Source organism: Moschus berezovskii, chromosome 16 (genome assembly GCF_049115385.1).
Source record: "Moschus berezovskii isolate FMDL1 chromosome 16, NW_MosBer_1.0, whole genome shotgun sequence".
In the NCBI taxonomy this organism is placed as follows: domain Eukaryota; kingdom Metazoa; phylum Chordata; class Mammalia; order Artiodactyla; family Moschidae; genus Moschus; species Moschus berezovskii.
In genome coordinates this window covers 20,860,867-20,881,540 of record NC_142475.1, presented here as the reverse complement: position 1 = coordinate 20,881,540, position 20,674 = coordinate 20,860,867, and the positions used below count along the sequence as shown (strand labels likewise).

At 36.4% G+C, this 20,674-nt stretch overlaps 1 protein-coding gene across 25 annotated transcripts in view; it reads right to left on the bottom strand.

The window, feature by feature from the left end:
• Positions 1-20,674, bottom strand: part of RIMS2 (regulating synaptic membrane exocytosis 2) — a 576,029-nt gene that overhangs the window by 438,792 nt on the left and 116,563 nt on the right. For 14 of the 25 annotated variants that reach the window (XM_088844708.1, XM_088844710.1, XM_088844721.1 and 11 more), the window contains one exon: positions 14,652-14,862. In XM_088844708.1, coding sequence (XP_088700834.1) covers positions 14,652-14,862 — 211 coding nt within the window. Of the gene's footprint in view, positions 1-5,554; positions 5,567-14,651; positions 14,863-20,674 lie in introns of all 25 variants that reach the window. The other 11 variants (XM_088844714.1, XM_088844724.1, XM_088844720.1 and 8 more) reach the window with 1 other exon arrangement.

Here is a 20,674-nt window from a genome sequence, read left to right as displayed (position 1 = left end):
TTCTTTACACATAACGATTGTCTAATAAATGTTAGCTGTTATTATCAATAAACATCTCTATATTGGTTTCATAAAAGCTTTGCAAATTCACTATCTCCTTAGTTAAAACTATGTGCCTTCCCTCTCTGCCCCAAATATGCCCTCCATCCTTCACATACTTGCTGGCTTCAGCACAAATATCCTCATTCAGTGTGAAAACTTGGTTATCAACCTGGCTCTTAATACAACTACCGATTCTCAATTTTAACTCAAACCCATCGTATCACATAGCCACTGACACTTTTCTATTTCAAGAGTTCAAAAATCTCATTTGCAGCATTTAGTAGTGATGGGAATCCCACAGAGGTTAAAGAAATAAGCCTCATTTTCAGTTACAGATTGAATGAAATGGTATATATGATGAGAATAACTAATATGATCAAAGCAAAAGTTATCTAAAAGATAGAAAAGCAGCAAAATACATAATCAAAATTTATGACCTATCCCCTCTCTCTAGAAGTTATCTATGCTGCAGTTTTAAACATACTTTGTAGTCTCCTCAACATCCTCTGAACTCGATAAGATCCAAACTGAGATTCACTCTAGATGAGTTATTATTAGTAATGTCAACTTCTATGACTTCAGCATATTATCTTTATCAGCATTTTCACTTATCATATATTTTTAATAATTTTCTTGTGTAATATTTTAATTTACAGACATTTTAGTTCACAGGATTTCCACATTGTTAAGTTTTTAATCCCTTTTTATAAGAGACAAATAGATTTTCAAAGTTTACTTATATATGTAAGAATTCTGGTCTTTGTCAGGCTTATAATAAAAGAGACAGAATAGCTGTAGTAGTATTTAACTTGTGGTTTTATTATAAGAGTTGGCCCTGACAGAGTTGTTGTATTCAATTTCTAGAACAATGTTATTAAAGTCATATACATGTTATGTTGCAATTAAATAGAAATGCAAAAGCAAATAAATTAATCTACCACTGTTAAGGCAGTATTTACTGGAATGCAGCTTCATAACTATTGCCCAGAATAAAATGGAACAATCAAACATACTATAATTTGAAAAGTACCTTTAAATATATACTAAACTGCAACTCCATATGAGAATAACAATGGGCAGCTACATAAACACATAGGTACGGTACAGAAGACAGAATAATGTGCTTAAATAAGAGAAGGCAATGGCAAGCCACTCCAGTACTCTTGCCTAGAAAATCCCATGGATGGAGGAGCCTGGTAGGCTGCAGTCCGTGGGGTCGCTAAGGGTCGGACACGACTGAGCGACTTCACTTTCACTTTTCACTCTCACACATTGGAGAAGGAAATGGCAACCCACTCCAGTGTTCTTGCCTGGAGAATCCCAGGGATGGGGGAGCCTGGTGGGCTTCCGTCTATGGGGTCACACAGAGTCGGACACGACTGAAGTGACTTAGCAGCAGCAGCAGCAGCAGCAGTGAAAACAAAGAGCAACTTGCTCTGAATATCATAGTTGCAGTTGCAACTCAAGAGATAACTGAATTGCTTTTGAACTGTGAGAAATACTACAGGTCATACATCTCTCTTTCATACCCTTTTGTTTTGAAATATTATCATTTCAATAACAATATCATTAGCTTAATAATCCATCAATAATTTTGTCTCAAGAGACACCTATATCTTAAGAAAACTAATAACTGTCGTAAAAAGAGAAACAGAATTATTTAAGATCCTCATTAAAATGGTCTTTATATAAACAGATAACATTGTCTTTAAACAGTGCAATGAACATCATTTTGTTCCTAAAACTATAATTTCACTCTGTGCTCTTTCTACACATGAGTAGGTCAATATTTATTATGAGCACTTAGATATATCTTCTAATCTACAACAAGTAATTCACCATGAAAGTTTATTTTCACACATCCTAAAAAGTCTGAGAAACATCTAAATTGCATTTTTTAAAGAATTCAACTCCTTTCATTTTGATTCTATAAAAAGTATTTTCATATTTAATGAAATAGTCAACATCTAAGACCAAAATGCTCATACTAATTTACTGTTTGCAACCTGAGGCAATTAATATCTAACCTATGAGCAGATATGTTAAGTGAGCTGATTCTTCAAACATGCAGAAGTAGGTAGATCTGGGCAGTGATCATTACTTTGCCAACCAAGGTCTGTCTAGTCAAGGCTATGGTTTTTCCCATGGTCATGTATGGATGTGAGAGTTGGACTATGAAGAAAGCTGATCGCCGAAGAATTGATGCTTTTGAACTGTGGTGCTAGAGAAGACTCTTGAGAGTCCCTTGGACTGCAAGGAAATCCAACCAGTCCATTCTAAGAGAGATCAATCCTGGGTGTTCATTGGAAGGACTGATGCTGAAGCTGAAACTCCAACACTTTGGCCACCTCATGCGTCGAGTTGACTCACTGGAAGAGTCTGATGCTGGGAAGGATTGGGGGTGGGAGGAGACGGGGACGACAGAGAATGAGATGGCTGGATGGCATCACCGACTTGATGGACATGAGTTTGAGTGAACTCCGGGAGTTGGTGATGGACAGGGAGGCCTGGCGTGCTGTGATTCATGGGGTCGCAAAGAGTCGGACATGACTGAGCGACTGAACTGAACTGAACTGTACTTCTGAAAAACAACCCTAGATGTTCATACTGCATCTACAGTAATGTTTCCTTATAAATTCTTTTGGTTTTCAGTAACAGAAAATTTGACCATTGGTGGCAGAAACAAACTGGGAATGGGAATTTTTCTCACATTCGGGAAATGTGTCCAACGATGTTGAATCAGTGGCTCAACAATGTCCTAACTAATGACTCACATATTCTTCACATTCCCTCATCTGCACAAGTTACTGATGACTCTCAAGACAGCACATTTTCATTAAAAGGTAGTGCCACCTCTACCTTTCTTTTTTTCATGACTTCCTAGAAACCCTCATAAATTTTCTTACAACTCATTTGCTAGAACTGAGTCACAAAGCCATTCCCAGTTGCAAGGAAAGCTAAATAATTTTGTTATTTTTCAAGTCCTACTGTTGAGGCTTGCAAGAGAGAAGGAAGTTGAAAATGTCTGTTAGGGGACGTCCTTGGTGACCCAGTAGTTAAGAATCTGCCTGCCAATGCAGGAGATTCGAGTTCAATCCCTGGTTGGGGAACTAAGATCCCATATGCCACAGGGCAACTAAGCCCACAAGCCACAAGTACTGAGCCTGTACACACCAGATCCTGCGTGCCACCACTAAAGAGAAGCCTGCACGCCGCAATGAAGAGGGCACATGCCAGAACTCCTGCAGTCAAAGACCCAAGGCAGTCAAATAAATAAACATGTTTTTTTAAAGTCTCAAGGGAAATTAAAATATATTTTTTAAAATGTCTGTTAGGATAGTGATTGAACAGGGTCTAGAACAGTCTGCTTTCAAATACTCACAATTTCCATACATATATTTTACATGTAACATATCCCCCACCCAAGGGAGAGAATGCCCAACTCTCAATTAGTTATAAAACCTAGCTTTGAACGCAGGATCTGTGAAGCAGAACAAATCTTTGTACACAGTCAAGTGCAGATTATTATAAACAACTGATATTATAAATCACTGTATACAATGAAAGCCAAGTAATCTGTTCTCAACACACCCAATACAAACTGATATAACTGCAACAAAAACTCTCGTTTAAAAACAGGAAGAATGAGAAATATACCCATGGCTGATTGTCCATAGCACACAGTAATCTCTACAAAAACAACACCTTAATTTCCTTGGTTCTTCTACCTGGTATCTAGGTTCTCCATTGACTATTACATTTATTATCATCATATGCCCCGGTTCCACCCTTTGGGATGATGTCCCTTGTCCATTATCCTTCTACTATACAGGAGGTTGGCAATGACAGTTACCCTTCTTGCGTTCTGTCCAGTTACATCTCCACTGACAGTACACACATCATACTGCTACTCTGAGTGCAGGAAATGGCCTTAGAGGTTTAATAGTCATACAGTGCTTGCTGTCCAGACTGGGCTTTCTCTAGCCACTAGCCACATACAACTATTCAAATTTGATTAAAATTAAATAAAATTGAAAATTCAATTCCTCAGTCACACTGGCCACAAATCAAGTGTTCAATGGCTGCATGTGACTAGCACTTATAGCATTACAGTAAAGACATAAAATATTTTCATCACCGGTGAAAGTTCTATTGAACATGGGTACATAAAGAATATCACAGAAAGACTTGTTACATTTTAACTGCAATGCTCCAAATCCACATAAAATTAGTATTGTTTTATCTGTTAGCCAGTCTATGGCTTAAAATATAGACTGTTACATTATGAAATTGTGTCAGTACATGAAAATAATTTCTATAGCTGAACTACTACTATATGTCTCATTACTGGAATAGGTGTCAGAATTCATTGTAAAAACTACAGACAATAATCAAACCATTATGTACCCTGTGTTAACTCTAGACACAAAAGTTGCAGCAGAGACTCTAAAAGGCTTTGAATTGCCTGAATTGTACTACATGAGAGTCAAATAGAGTCAAATAATACAGTTGACTGGTAGAAAGCTGGCAAGTTTTTTAGAGGACCTGCTCTGGGTTAAAGACTATATACCATCTGGGTAGTCACAGTATCTTTTCTTTTGCTCAGAGGGTTCATATTCTAAACTCACATCAATATTTGCCAATGTCTACTTTATCTCCAACCTAGTAACTGAAGACCGAAGAGAATGAAGAGGCTCCAAATGACAAAAAAGAAGGCACTGTTCAGCTAAAGGATATTCTCTTTGGGTTTTATGCCAATTTGAATTTGGAAAACTTGAAAAGACTTCAAGTTTTAGTCTGATTCATCAAAAAGAATCAAAACAGAAAGAGTTTATCTGTTTTTGCAGGAAGTCAACAGGCTCCAGAGCAGATCCAAATTCAAATCAGACTTCTAAAAGACAGACATCAGCAGATTATTATAATCTAATGTATTATCAAATTTTATATTTCTAAGAATTTTTAAATTATAGTTATATATAATATTCAAAATGAGGATAAAAAATAGGCATTTTACCAATAACTAAAATATATTTTAAGAAAAATTAAAATATATTAAATACTTAACTATGATTATACACTTCAGAAAAGCCATGTTCAATATTACTGTGACTCATTATTACAAAAATTGAATCTTTATACTAACTCAGGAACTTATTTTAAAAATTCTGACCAGTACAATGATTAGTTTAGGGAACATAATAAGATTAAAGGAATTCTTACCACAATGTGAAATGTTATAAATGTTATAAAAACACATTTCCTTTAAAAAATACTAAATTCTAAAAGGCAAGCTTCTTTAAGAATCAAGTAAAATAATTTGTCATCTATAATATAAATTAAATGTCTTTCAGTAAATTCAGATAGCATGCTTAAAATATATCTTACTGTTCAGCAATTATCATGCAGAACAACTGTAACAAAACACTTGAGTAAATTAAATATAACTATAAAATTAAATTAGCATTAATAACAATAAGAAAAAAATAATATTAGACAGAAAAAAGACTCTAACCACTTTGTCCTCCTGGTGTGAATATCCACGAAAGCAAGTTAGAAAGGACAGAAAAGACAAAACAAAAAATAAATAATTAATTCCATTCTTAAAACAAATAAATTTTTTAAGACAATGAAATTAAAATTCTGGAAAATTTTAAACTACATTTTGACCAAAATATAAACATTATAAGAGGAAAAACTTTTCCGTACATTTCAAGCAACAGCATGCTATATACTAATATATTAAGGCATATAAAGAGAACAATTTCTACAAAAGCAAGTAAATACCCAAACATCAGAAAAAGGAGAATGTTCTTTCCACAAATAATATCTTAATTGAATACTCAATTAACTCAAAGAAAAAAACTAAAAAAATGGTAAGGAAAAAAGCTTTTATGTAAAAAGATAATAAAACACAGAATCACTGTTTAATTTCATCATATACTATCAAAAACTGACAAAATATAATTCTACATGAATTATTTATATTACTTCTTAAAAGTCATTTGTCCCATTAATTTAACCCTTCTAAACTTTATAACTTTGTCATGATAAAATATTAAAAGATAAAATATTATTGATCACAATTGGTAATTTGGGTCATAGTTTACTAACATTATAAATGTAGAAAATAAAATAATACATAAGATACATGAGTTCTAAGGAAAGAATATAAAAAAGAATGAATATATGTATAACTAAACCCCTTAGCTGTACACCTAAAACTAATACCACATTATAAATATACTCCAATAAAATGAAAATTTTAAAAAATGTGGTATATATATACAATGAAATACTACTCAGTCATAAAAAAGCAATAATGCCACTTGCAGCAACAAGCATGGACCTAGGGATTATCATGCTAAGTAACGTAAACCAGAAAGAGACAAACACCATATGATATCACTTACATGTAGAATCTAAAATATGACACAACGAACTTATCTACAATACAAAAAACAGACTCAGACATAGAGAACAGATTTGTGGTTTCCAAGGGGTAGGGGAGATGAAGGAGGGATGGATTGGGAGTTTGGGATTAGCAGATGAAAACTTATATAGAATGGATAAACAACAAGGTCCTACTGTATAGCATACGGGACTATATCCAATATCCTGTAATAAACCATAATAGAAATGAATATTAAATAAATAAGATACATGATTTGGTCAACAGAACATATTTAAATAGGGTCAAGTTAAAAATTGCTACATTTATCTTTAATTAAACATAAGTAATGATAATAATACTTCATAATGTAATAATAATGACCTGATATAATGTTATATAAATTAATCATGTCTTTTTAGGCATCATTGTTTCTCTGAAACATTTCTAGATGTATACTTTAGGCAGTTTTCTTAAGCTCTCTAGACCTTTACTTCCTTATCTGCAAAATAGGGAATTAATATTTACTTTATACAGATTCCTGAGAATTAAACAATATGAAAAGCTCTCCATATAGAGTGCCTGACACACAGTTCTATATCTGATATTCTAGCTGATTAAAACACAGGATATTGTGTAGAAGGGATAAGATGCATCCTCTATATTATGATCTTGACTGATTCATTTGTTACAAATGTTAAAACTACAGGTCATATAAAAGCTATTATAAAAAAGAAAAGCAAACGTATGCAGTCAAGGAAAACTACTGGTGACCATTTACTTTAACAAAAATCATTTATGGAGCACTCGCATATATGTATCAGGTACTATACTAGATTTATGAAACATAAAATGTGAGTAAGACAGTCCTTGCCATCAAGGAACTAAATGTATTGAGAGGGAACTGAACAAATCATTACAGAACAGAAAGATTCCTGAAAGCAAGTGAAGAATAAGACACTATGGAAACACAAATGACTGATGAGATAACAGAACTAGGAAAAAAAAAAATTGAAATCTTCTGAGATATAAGTAGGCCTCTAAGGTAATAAAGAAAATGTTGGCAAGACCAGTGAGGGAGAACATGTTATGCAAAGAACATGGAATATGTAAAAAGCACTAAAGCACAAACGTGCCTGGCATATTTGGATACAAGTTAGCTGGGAATGACCCCTGGGTTGGGAAGACCCCTGAAGGAGGGCATGGCAACCCACTCCAGTATTCTTACCTGGAGAATCCTCATGGACAGAGGAGCCTGCAGGGGGCTACAGCCCATGGGGTTGCAAAGAGTCAGACATGACTGGGAGACTAAGCACAGCACAGCTGGGAATGACTAAATTATAACTGACATGTATGGACTAAAGTCCTCACAGTTAACTATATTAATAATCTGGCAAAAGCTTAGAAGCATAATACTTTCATAAAATAACTCACATTGCAGAAATTGTTTTAAAAAAGGAAAAAAAACCATGAAGTCTAACTAATGAATTTGCTAATAGTTAATCCCTCTTAGGGCTTCCCGGGTGGCACTAGTAGTAAAGAACCCACCTGCCAATGCAAGAGACACAAGAGATGCAGGTTCAATCTCTGGGTCAGGAAGATCCCCTGGAGGAGGGCATGGCAACCCTCTCCAGTATTCTTGCCTAGAGATTTCCATGGACAGAGTAGCCTGGGGGGCTACAGTCCACAGGGTCGCAAAGAGTTGGCCACGACTGAAGCAAACTGGCACACACTCAATCCCTCTTAACAGGTAATACAGGTTCAATTTTAGCTATAACATATATATGAAAAACTTAGCTATAATACACATACGAAATATTACTCTACCATTGTATCTTTATTATCTTCCAATAAGGATAAAAAGTCAACACAAAATCTACTATATAATTTATAAATAAGGCACAACATTGCTACTATTTTATAAAGTGTTTACTTTGCTAAAATGTGAAGACAGACTGGAAGAAGAAAAGTCTAGAAGCGGAAAGAACAGTTAGGAAGCTGTTGCAGTACTTCAGGTAAGAAACATATGTGATTGTGGTATGAACTATAGTAGTAGCAAGAGAAGAAGTAAACTAATTTAGGAGATACTGAGAAGTATGGCCCCTTAAGACATGATTGAGGAAGAGGAAGAAAGAGAGAAGCACTCCCAGAGCTTGGTTTGAGCAACCAGGAGAATAAGAAGGCAATTCCTTGAAAGAAAAAAAACATATATGAAGCAGATTTGGTGGAAAATAATGAATTCAAGTATAGACAAGGTGAATATGAGGTGACTATTAATTCATCTAAGCATAGACTTTCAGCAGGCAGCTACATAGATAGACCCGTAGCTCAAAAGAATAATCTGGCTAGTGAAATCACATCTGTGAATCATCAGCATATAACAGAATCTGAAGCTATGAAAGTGAATAAAATCTCCCAAGAAAATTGTTAAAGGAAAAAGGAAAAGTAAGGATAATGACACTTAATCAAAATGCCTCTTCTCTTTGAACTGGCAAGCCTCTAAGGAAAAGAAGTTCAAAACAAAAGGACTAGCAATCTCTTCTTATCAGATTTTAATAACATAAAGTTTCACTGTATTTGTCCAAAGTGATTTTAATCAAACTAGAATTGAGTTGCTTGAAAAACAAAGGTAATGTATAAATCACGATGGTGTGATCACTCACCTGGAACCAGACATCTTGGAATGTGAAGTCAAGTGGGCCTTAGAGAGCATCATGACGAACAAAGCTAGTGGAGGTGATGGAATTCCAATTGAGCTATTTCAAATCCTGAAAGATGATGCTGTGAAAGTGCTGCACTCAATATGCCAACACATTTGGAAAACTCAGCAATGGCCACAGGACTGGAAAAGGTCAGTCTTCATTCCAATCCCAAAGAAAGGCAATGCCAAAGAATGCTCAAACTACCGCACAATTTCACTCATCTCCCACGCTAGTAAAGTCATGCTCAAAATTCTCCAAACCAGGCTTCAGCAATATGTGAACCGTGAACTCCCAGATGTTCAAGCAGGTTTTAGAAAAGGCAGAGGCACCAAAGATCAAATTGCCAACATCTGCTGGATCATGGAAAAAGCAAGAGAGTTCCAGAAAAACATCTATTTCTGCTTCATTGACTATGCCAAGGCCTTTGACTGTGTGGATCACAATAAACTATAGAAAATTCTGAAAGAGATGGGAATACCAGACCACCTGACCTGCCTCTTGAGAAACCTGTATGCAGGTCAGGAAGCAACAGTTAGAACTGAACATGGAACAACAGACTGGTTCCAAATAGGAAAAGGAGTACGTCAAGGTTGTATATTGTCACCCTGCTTATTTAACTTATATGCAGAGTACATCATGAGGAACGCTGGGCTGGAAGAAGCACAAGCTGGAATCAAGATTGCTGGGAGAAATATCAATAACCTCAGATATGCAGATGACACCACCCTTATGGCAGAAAATGAAGAGGAACTCAAAGGCCTCTTGATGAAAGTGAAAGAGGAGAGTGAAAAGGTTGGCTTGAAGCTCAACATTCAGAAAACAAAGATCATGGCATCTGGTCCCATCACTTCATGGGAAATAGATGGGGAAACAGTGGAAACAGTGTCAGACTTTATTTTTTTGGGCTCCAAAATCACTGCAGATGCTGATTGCAGCCATGAAATTAAAAGACGCTTGCTCCTTGGAAGGAAAGTTATGACCACCCTAGATAGCATATTAAAAAGCAGAGACATTACTTTGCCAACCAAGGTCCGTCTAGTCAAGGCTATGGTTTTTCCCGTGGTCATGTATGGATGTGAGAGTTGGACTGTGAAGAAAGCTGAGCACCAAAGAATTGATGCTTTTGAACTGTGGTGCTGGAGAAGACTCTTGAGAGTCCCTTGGACTGCAAGGAGATCCAACCAGTCCATTGATCTCCTTTAGGAGATCAATCCTGGGTGTTCATTGGAAGGACTGATGCTGAAGCTGAAACTGCAATACTTTGGCCACCTCATGCGACGAGTTGACTCACTGGAAAAGAGTCTGATGCTGGGAGGGATTGGGGGCGGGAGGAGACGGGGACGACAGAGAATGAGATGGCTGGATGGCATCACCAACTCGATGGACATGAGTTTGAGTGAACTCCGGGAGTTGGTGATGGACAGGGAGGCCTGGCATGCTGTGGTTTTTGGGGTCACAAAGAGTCGGACACGACTGAGCGACTGAACTGAACTGAACTGATCTGAATGTATAAATATGAAATATTATCAAGGTCCTTAACACATTAAAATCTTATGTGAAATATAAAAAATAACCAGCTGTGGAGCAGTAGTTTAATTTTAAACAAATGGAAAATTTGGATATTTTTTAATGACTACAAATGAATATTCAATTTAATCATTTGAATATTTACTTCAGTTTTACACTTAGTCTGTGTTAAAAAAAAAAAGAGACTAAATGGTCAATTCAAAGATTAAAGATTAGAATTACCTTATATATTTTACATATATATTCATAAAGACGGAATCAGTTTAGGTATGCAACAAGAAACACACTAACCCAATATAAAATATGATCATTTAACTGAATAAGAAAACATATGTGAAAGGTTCTTTCATGGTACCTGACATCCCTGTTAGGTAAGAAGTAATACTAAAGAAATTACTGCAAAGCACTTTAAAAGCACTCAGTGTGCATGCCAGGTACATGTCTAAGTGTTGCACAAATATTCCCTCGTTCTGTCCTCACAACAGCCTTGTAAGGTAGGTACTATTATTACTTCCACTGACAGGTGAGGAAGCAGAGGCAGAGACTAAGCATCTTAAACCAGGTCACAGAACTGCTGCTGCTAAGTCGCTTCAGTCGTGTCCGACTCTGTGCGACCCCATAGACAGCAGCCCACCAGGCTCCCCCATCGCTGGGCTTCTCCAGGCAAGAACACTGGAGTGGGTTGCCATTTCCTTCTCCAATGTGTGAAAGTGAAAAGTGAAAGTGAAGTCGCTCAGTCGTGTCCAATTCCTAGCGACCCCATGGACTGCAGCCCACCAGGCTCCTCTGTCCATGGGATTTTCCAGGCAAGAGTACTGGAGTGGGTTGCCATTGCCTTCTCCGATAGTTTGCCACAGTAGCTACCAATTTACAATCCTACCAAAAGTGCTTGAGGGTTTCCTTTTCTCCTCATTCTCCAATACTGTGACTTGTTTTGACAGGTGTGAGGTGGCATCTCATTGTGGTTTTGACTTGAATTTCCCCAATGATTAGTGATGCTGTGCATCGTCATGTACCTATTGGCCATCTGTATATCTCCTCCTCCATGATGGAGTCTCTCAACCTGAGTATGGCTTGAATACTTGCACAAGTTTTGTGTCAGGCATTACATTTTAAGGTTTCTTTCTACTATGAATTGTCAGATGATCCCCAAAGTTCAAATTCTGAATAATAGCACTGCCACATGTGTTGGATTTATGTCTGTTTTCAGTATGCATTTTTTGATGCCTAGTAAGGCTTGCAGCCAGGAAATTAAAAGACGCTTATTCCTTGGAAGGAAAGTTATGACCAACCTAGATAGCATATTAAAAAGCAGAGACATTACTTTGCCAACCAAGGTCTGTCTAGTCAAGGCTATGGTTTTTCCCGTGGTCATGTATGGATGTGAGAGTTGGACTGTGAAGAAAGCTGATCGCCGAAGAACTGATGCTTTTGAACTGTGGTGCTGGAGAAGACTCTTGAGAGTCCCTTGGACTGCAAGGAGATCCAACCAGTCCATTCTAAAGGAGATCGATCCTGGGTGTTCATTGAAAGGACTGATGCTAAAGCTGAAGCTCCAATACTTTGGCCATCTCATGCGACGAGTTGACTCACTGGAAAAGAGTCTGATGCTGGGCGGGATTGGGGGTGGGAGGATACGGGGACGACAGAGAATGAGATGGCTGGATGGCATCACCGACTTGATGGACATGAGTTTGAGTGAACTCCGGGAGTTGGTGATGGCCAGGGAGGCCTGGCGTGCTGTGATTCATGGGGTCGCAAAGAGTCGGACACGACTAAGCGACTGAACTGAACTGAACTGAATAATCCCAATTATTTAATAGGATGTAATAATCCCAATAGGATGTAATATTCATAAGTTAAAAAAGAAAAGTAAAATTAGAAAATGTTTCAACTGAGTGAAAATGAAAAGACAACACGTTAGAATTTGAGAGATGCTACTAAAGCAGTACTTAGGGGAAATTAACAGCACATGAGGCCTGTATTAGAAAAGAAGGAACATTTCAAAACAATAACCTGAGCTTCCAACTTATGAAACCAGAATAAAGAAGAAACAATTAAACCCACAGTAAGCAGCAGAAAACAAGTAATAAAGATCAAAGATGAAATCAACAATTTAAAAATCAATAAAATGAAAAACTGGTTCTTTGATAATATCAATAAAATAGGTATCTGTCAGACCGAAGAGGGGAAAAGAGAGAAGATACAAATTGCCAATATCAGGAATGAAAGAGGTAGCCTCACTACAAATGACATAGATATTAAAAGAATGATAATGGAATACTATGATACTAATAAATTCAACATGTTACGAGGAACTAAACAAATTCTTTGAAAGATGCAAATTACCAAAGCTCATTCAAGAAAAATAAATAAATAATCTGAATAACCCTATATCTATTAAATTGAAACTGTACTTAAAAACTTTCCCCCCAAAATAGAACCATATGCCCAGATGGCTTCACTGGTAAAATCTATAAAACATTAAAGGATAAATGATACCAACTCTACAGAAACTCTACTAAAATACTGGAGAGAAAGAAATAGTCCCCAATTCATTTTATCCAGACAGCATTACTCTAATACCAAACTCAAAGACAGACATCACAAGAAAAGAAAGCTACAGATATTAACCCTCATAAACACAAAAGCAAAAACTGTAAACAAAATTTTATCTAATCCAACTCATTAACATGCAAAAGATATAATCCATCATAACCAAATGGATTTATTCCAGGAATACAGAGTTGGTTTAACACTTCAAAATCAATCAAGGTAGTTCACCATTAACAAAGAAAGCAAAAACATATAATCAATCTCAATAGAAAGAGAAAAAGTATTTGACAAAATTCAACATCTATTCTTAAGGTAAACAAACAAACAAAAACTTTTAGTAACAGGTAAACAAACAAACAAAAACTTTTAGTAACATTTATGAAGAGCTGACAGCTAACATAATACTTAATAGTGAATGCTTTCTCCACAAGATGAGAACAAAACAGGAATGTCTCTACTCATCACTTCCATTCAAAATTATACTAAAGTTTCTAGCCAACACAACTAGTCAAGGAAAATAAAAAATAATCAGGTAACCAGGGAGAAAGATAAGGAAAAACAAAAGTTATTAGTTCTGGGGAAAACAAAAGAATGAGAAAAGGAAAGCAATGAGAAAATGGAGAAATTAAATCATAAAGGGTAACAAATTCCCATTATGTCTAAGTAATGTATGGAAAGACATCAGCTTCATATTTTTAAGCTACCTAAGAACTGGGTGATAAATATCTGCTACTAAGAAGGAGATAAATGCAAATTATAATGAACTAATTGAGACAATTTAAAACACTGCTTTTGCTAATTTCAGTGTTAGCTTGATGGATGGATGGATAAACTACAAAAATCTAGAACAGGTGTGAAACACAGCCTTAACATTTCTTCTTTAAATTCTATATTCTAATGTTTTTTTCATTAATGTTGAAACAAAAATAAAGGGTATTATAGCCTCAAAAGCCATAAAATTATGAAACATAGAATCTCAAAGCCAGAAAGAGCCTCCTTCAGAAAGAAAGGAAATATAGGCCAAAAGAAGAGCAGATCTACCAAGTTGATAAAATTATGTGAGGTAATTGAAAAAGCTGTGACACAACTCAAACATTAACCAGCTGTGTGACTTTAAGAATGAACTCTAGTGTTTCTGGATCTGAGTTATCTACATCTATAAAATAAGGAATTAGGTCAACTGATCTCTAAATTCTCTTCATCTTTGAAAGTCTAAGGTCCTATGAGTCTAAAAGATCATAAGCTAAAGAACAAAAACAATGAGATAAATACCTTTTTAATTCAGAGCAAAGTTTTTTTTATTCTTTTATATGAACTGAAGACACTAGGGAAGGTTTCTGTTCATTGATTAACCTGAATGTTAATTTCAGTTGTCTATTTTATTCACAAGGAGCTTAAGTATAAGAGAATTATGAAATTCAGCTTTAATCCTGTACCTTGTTTGAGCGTAATGACACTCGACCTCCACAACGAGCACAGAACTTGGTTTGGCAATATGAACAGTTATGGCCACATCCGTCAGCAAACTTGGTTTTGTGGCAGATGCCACAGGTTGGAGCATCACCCTTCTGTTCTTGCTGCTGCTGTGATTCTTCACCCATCTTCTTTACCTGCTCCTTATACATTTCAAACTGCTGATGAAGTTTTCTGCAGAGAACATAGACAAGAAAAATTTGGTTTCCTGATGGTCTCAAAAGATAGTAATAATTACCACAATCTGTGGACACAATTTTATATCTGAAAAATCCATGTGAGAAGAAAGAATAAAAATTTAACTTTCTGTTGATAATAATATCTTTTATGGTGCTTCTTTCTACCTTCTGATATACATGTTAACTTGATAAACAGTACAATTAACATACTTCTTTGAAAGGTAATTGTAAAATTTCTACCAACTATCTGCAATATGTTTTCAATCATATACCATGAAATATTTATAATGTTATTTTTCAAGAGTTTAACTTCAGAAATAGACTGAGCAATATGACTTGCACAGGGAAACCAAAACCTATCAACTTCAAATCACCAAGACAGAATCTCAACTGGAATGCAATTAAGAATCAAAACAGAGAGGAAAACATTGGATGAGTGGTCTCACTAACTATCCAAATCTATTCAACAGCCTGGACATTAGTTGGCTGCAAAGACACTGTGAAATATTAGGAGTCTACCAAATAAGACAGTACAAATAAAAGTAAGGCCTTTACTGATTCTACTTTAAAATAGTGATAAAACTTTTATTATTGTCTTTATAAAAGATGATTTTAAATGATTAAATCTATAATTTTGATTTGCAAATCAAAGTTCCTAGTCAGAACTAATGTTTAGGACTTACAAAGCTGCAAATAATGTCACTCTCACCCTAAAAAGGACAAAAGGCTAAATAATCTACAAAAGCATAACTTCTCTTGATCCCATCAGAGTTGAGGGTTGTAAGACGGGCAAATAATCTGAACTCCAAGACAAACCCTTCCAAAGAACAATGGGACACGCTATTTCACCTTTGGCAGAGCACAGGAGAAAGAGGTGGCCACCAGACAGTTAAGAGGAAATTCATTAAAATTTTATTTAACAAATTGTAAAAATCAAGTGTGGGCTAACATGGCAATTTGGAATAGCTATGGGCCCAGGATCACAAGCACTTTTCCACATACCTGTACTGGTTATTCATGAGGAACAATGAGAGCAGGACATAAGAACAAAAAGAACCTTTTGGGGGTGCGTATGTACAAATATAAGAGAAATGACTGACTAGAAGCTGCTACTGCTGCTGCTACTGCTAAGTCACTTCAGTCGTGTCCGACTCTGTGTGACCCCATAGATGGAAGCCCACCAGGCTACCCCGTCCCTGGGATTCTCCAAGCAAGAACACTGGAGTGGGTTGCCATTTCCTTCTCCAATGTATGCAAGTGAAAAGTGAAAGTGAAGTTGCTCAGTCGTGTCTGACCCTTAGCGACCCCATGGACTGCAGCCCACCAGGCTGCTCCATCCATGGGATTTTCTAGGCAAGAGTACTGGAGTGGCTTGCCATTGCTAGAACACCGGAATTCCCCAGACTGTTTCTTCTTAAAAAGCCAAAGCTGTAAGCCACAGGAAAAGGGAGTAAACTCTGTCACCCCCAGGACAAAGGCAAAGATCTACTGCAGCTAGGGAAAAGTTTAGGAGGGGAAAAGCCCTCTTTTCATGAAGGAGGGACAGGAAATCAACTCCAGCCAAGAGCTTACCCACAGATCAAAGGCTTTTATCACAAAGGGAGAGGTAGAAACTCCTGCCCTAAACCATTCAGAGACACCAAGCCAACTTCCTTACCTGGGAAAAAGGTAATAAGAACTCTGAGCAGGCCTCATCCCTGAGGCCCTCGTAGACAGAGCCTGTCAAAGATGGAAGACGGAAAACACACAACAGAACATCCCAACCCTATCACAAATCTAGTATCAAGAAATAAGCACCAGTATTCTGCTGCCTGGGAATGGGCAAGAACATGGAGAGAGGCCCTCTCCCTCTGTGACGTAAGTGGGTAAGAATAGCTGAAGGGGCAGCGAAAGATAAACCAACCAACAAACTGACAGTACTCCTGCATTCACCCCAAGCAAAAAGCAACAGGAGCTCTCTGTAGGAGAAATCTGAAAACAGTAGTGCCCTAAAGATGACGACACAATCCAAACCTATCTGAGCCCCTGACTTGACTAGTGATTTCACACCCCAGTGGCTCGGCGGTAAAACATATGCCTGCAGTGCAGACGCGCATGTTTGATCCCTGGGTCAGGAAGATTCTCTGAAGGAAATGGCAACCCACTCCAGTATTCTTGCCTGGTAAATCCCATAAACAGAGGAGCCTGGCAGGTCACAGTCCATAGGGTTGCAAAGAGTCAGATATGACTTAGCAACTAACAACACCACCAAAGGAAAAGAACATGATTATGTCAAAATATGCTGAGAAAGAGCCTGAATCAGCAAACTAGGAATAGACAGAAACTTCCTTAACTCAATAACAGTATCCACAAAAGGGTCTACAGCTAACATCATACTGTATTTGAAATACTGAGTGCTTTCCCCCTAAAATCAAGAACAAAGCAAGGTGTTGTCTCTCACTACTAATCAACACCAGACTGGAAATCCTAGCTAATGCATTAAAGCAAGAAAAACAATAAAAATTAAACCATAGAGGTTGGAAAGGAATATTTTTAAACTGAGCAGATGGCATAATTGTCTATGTATAAAGTCCCAAAGAAACTATAAAAAAAACTCCTATAATAGATGAGTCTAGCAAGGTCACAAGATACATGCTGGATATACAAAAAAAAACTGCATTTTTGTATACTAGCAATAGACAGTTGGAAATAAAAAATTTTTAAAGTAGTATGCAATGGCATCAAAAATAAAAGAAAGAAAAGACTAAGGTATTAATCTAGCAAAATACGAGAAGACTTTCTTTATTAAGAACTATAAAATACTAATAATAAGAATCAAAAGAGATCTAATTAATAGGAGAAATACTTCAGTACTGTTAAGATATCAATTCTCTAGAAATGGATTCAATGTCATCTCAAATCACAATCTCAGCAAGAATTCTTTAAACAAATTGACAAGCTAAATCTAAAATATGTATGGAATAGCAAAACTCTCCAATTAGGTAACATACTTTGAAAAAGAAAAAGACTGAAGAACTCACATTACCTAATTTCAAGACTTACTATAAAAACTACAGAAGTAATCAAATGTTGGTAAAGCATAAACACACAAACAATAAAACAGAGTCCAGAACAGTTCAATACTTAAACGGTCACTACTTTTTTAAAAAGATGCCTAGGTCACTCAATAATAAAGTATAGTCCTTTAAAACAACAGAAAATCCTGTGTAAAAATAGTAATTTGAAATCCATTGTGTAAAAAACTAAACCTCAACCCATACTTCATACCTATATGAAAATTAACTAAATGTATTACAAAACTGTAAACAATAGATTATAGAACTAAATAAAATGACTAAAAGTATAAAACTTGTAGATGAAAACATTGAAGAAAAGTGTAGCCTTGGGTTCAACAAAGACTTCTTAGCTAGATTAGACAAGGTATAGGTTCTAGACCTTCAGCATAATTTAAAAAGCATGAACCAGAAACCTGCCAATGACAATATGTAAATGAATGAATATAGCTATGCTCCAATAAAATATCATTTATGTTTATGGATGAATAAATAAATCTTGAATTTCATGTCATTTTTATAATCGCAAAATATTATTATTAAAAAATGATTTTTTCTCAACATTTTTTAAATGTAAAAGCCATTCTTAATTCACTGGTTATACAAAAACAAGTAGTGGGCCAGATGTGGCCTGTGGATCACAGATTGTCTAATTTTATATGATAGGATTTAATTTATGTAACATTCTGAAAAAGACAAAATTACAAGGACAGAAATCAGATCAATGGTTGCTAGGGAGTGGAGTAGAGCAAGGGAACTGACTACAAATGGATGCAAGGAACGTTTGGTGGTGAGGAAAATGACCTATGTCTTGATTATGGTGGTAGATATTACTGTGTATGTCTTCTAGAATTTACTGAAGTGTACGCCTCAAAGGAGTGAATTTTACTGGTAATAAATATAATCTCAAATAAGTTTGACTTTTAACAAACAGTTAGTTTCAAAGTGCTAACCTATAATCAATGTGTGTGCTCAGTAACTCAGTCATGTCCGACTCTTTGCAACACCATGGACTGTAGCCTGCCAGGCTTCTCTGTCCATGGAATTTTCCAGGCAAGAATACAGTAGCAGCTTGCCATTTTCTAATCCAGGGTATCTTCCCGACCCAGGGATTGGACCCATATCTCTTGCACCTCTTGCATTGACAGGTGGATTCTTTACCACTGCACAACATGGGAAGCCCCCAACCTAAAGTCAGTAGGTAAATTAAAAATAGAGCCATGTAAGTCCTTTTATCTCTGCAACCACAAAAGCATATTTCCATTTTCATATCTAATATTAATCAAGTCAAATAGCTCTGCCAGTTTTTTTTTTCCTATAACTTCAGGTAACATGCTAATTTTCCCTGATGGTCTTTCACCAGGTTTAAGTGAATCTCTAGTAACACAAAATAAGCATCACTACAAGAGACCTAAGTTCATAAAACGTGTACAAGAACAAGCATGATTTTAAGTGGACCATGAATGAGCTCTGCATCAGAGCTTCTCCCACCATTTGGAAGAATCATCTTTCTATGTATAAGGTGACTATACATTTCTACTGTATACCTGTTTATACACTTATGATCTCTGGCATGATCTCTCAGTATATGGCTGAACCTCTCTGGGAGAAAGAGAAGAAAATTAGAGCAAATGCTTTATTTTAGTTCTAGAAGCACTGGAGTATGAGGCAAGTTACCAAGTCAAGTTACACTGGAAGGAAAAGTAGAAATCTTTTTGTAGAAGCAAAAATAGAAGCAAACTGTGCTACATAGGACCTCCAGGGAAATAGAAACCCCCATTTTCACACATAGGGAGAAGGTCAGTAACATAGAGAAATCGGTAATTATGTATCCCAAAGTGCTAGATTAGAGCTAAGAGCTATTGAAACCAGCTCTTAAAATAAGAACTGTAGCAGTCCCTGAGGCTGTAGCATTATTGGGGCTACGGGATAGGATCAAATCTTCCCTGTTGTAGGGAGCAGAGAGAGAGAGAAGTGAAAAGTTCAGATAGGACTAATCTACAACAGTTTGAAGAGGTAAGAGAGGACTTTCAGAGATTTTTTTTTTTTTTTTTGCAGTCATCCTTCCAGTCCTATAAGATGAGAAACTACCATATGTAGAAGTGATGGTGTACAAGCAGATTCAAGAGCTCAATCGTGTTCCTTGCCAAAGAGATCATCTTTCCCCTTCCCATTTATACACAGGCCGAATTCTATCTCTGCGTCCTCATCCCAGTCACTCTTCAACCAACCTAATCTGGTTTCCTCTTGATCCTCACAAAGTTTACCAATGGCCTCCCTGTACCTGAAACTAATGGACAAATTTGTTTAGTCTCCATCTTACTGGGTTCTCAACAGTACCTGAAATTATATTCAGTGAATATAATTGGCATTCATTATATTTTCTTGGTCTTCTCCTTGTTTCTCTAGCCTTTCATGCTCTTTTTCCTTTGAAGGTCGAGATTCAGGCCTCTCTTCTCTTTTCATTCTGTGTCTTCTTAGGCAGTGCTACCCATGCCTGACTTCACTTTTCTCCTACATATAAATGTAAATCCTCAGCTCAGACTTCTCCTCTGAGCTTCAATATTCAATTGCCTACTTCACATCTGTATTGGGAAGTCTCGACGCCACCTGCATTTCAGTGCATATCAAAGTGAACTCATAATTTTCCTATTAAGCCAAATTCCCTTCCAGTATTTTCTATTTCAATAAATTGTGACACCACTTAATCACGCAGGCCTGAAATATAGAATTATTCTAGATATACCTTTCTCC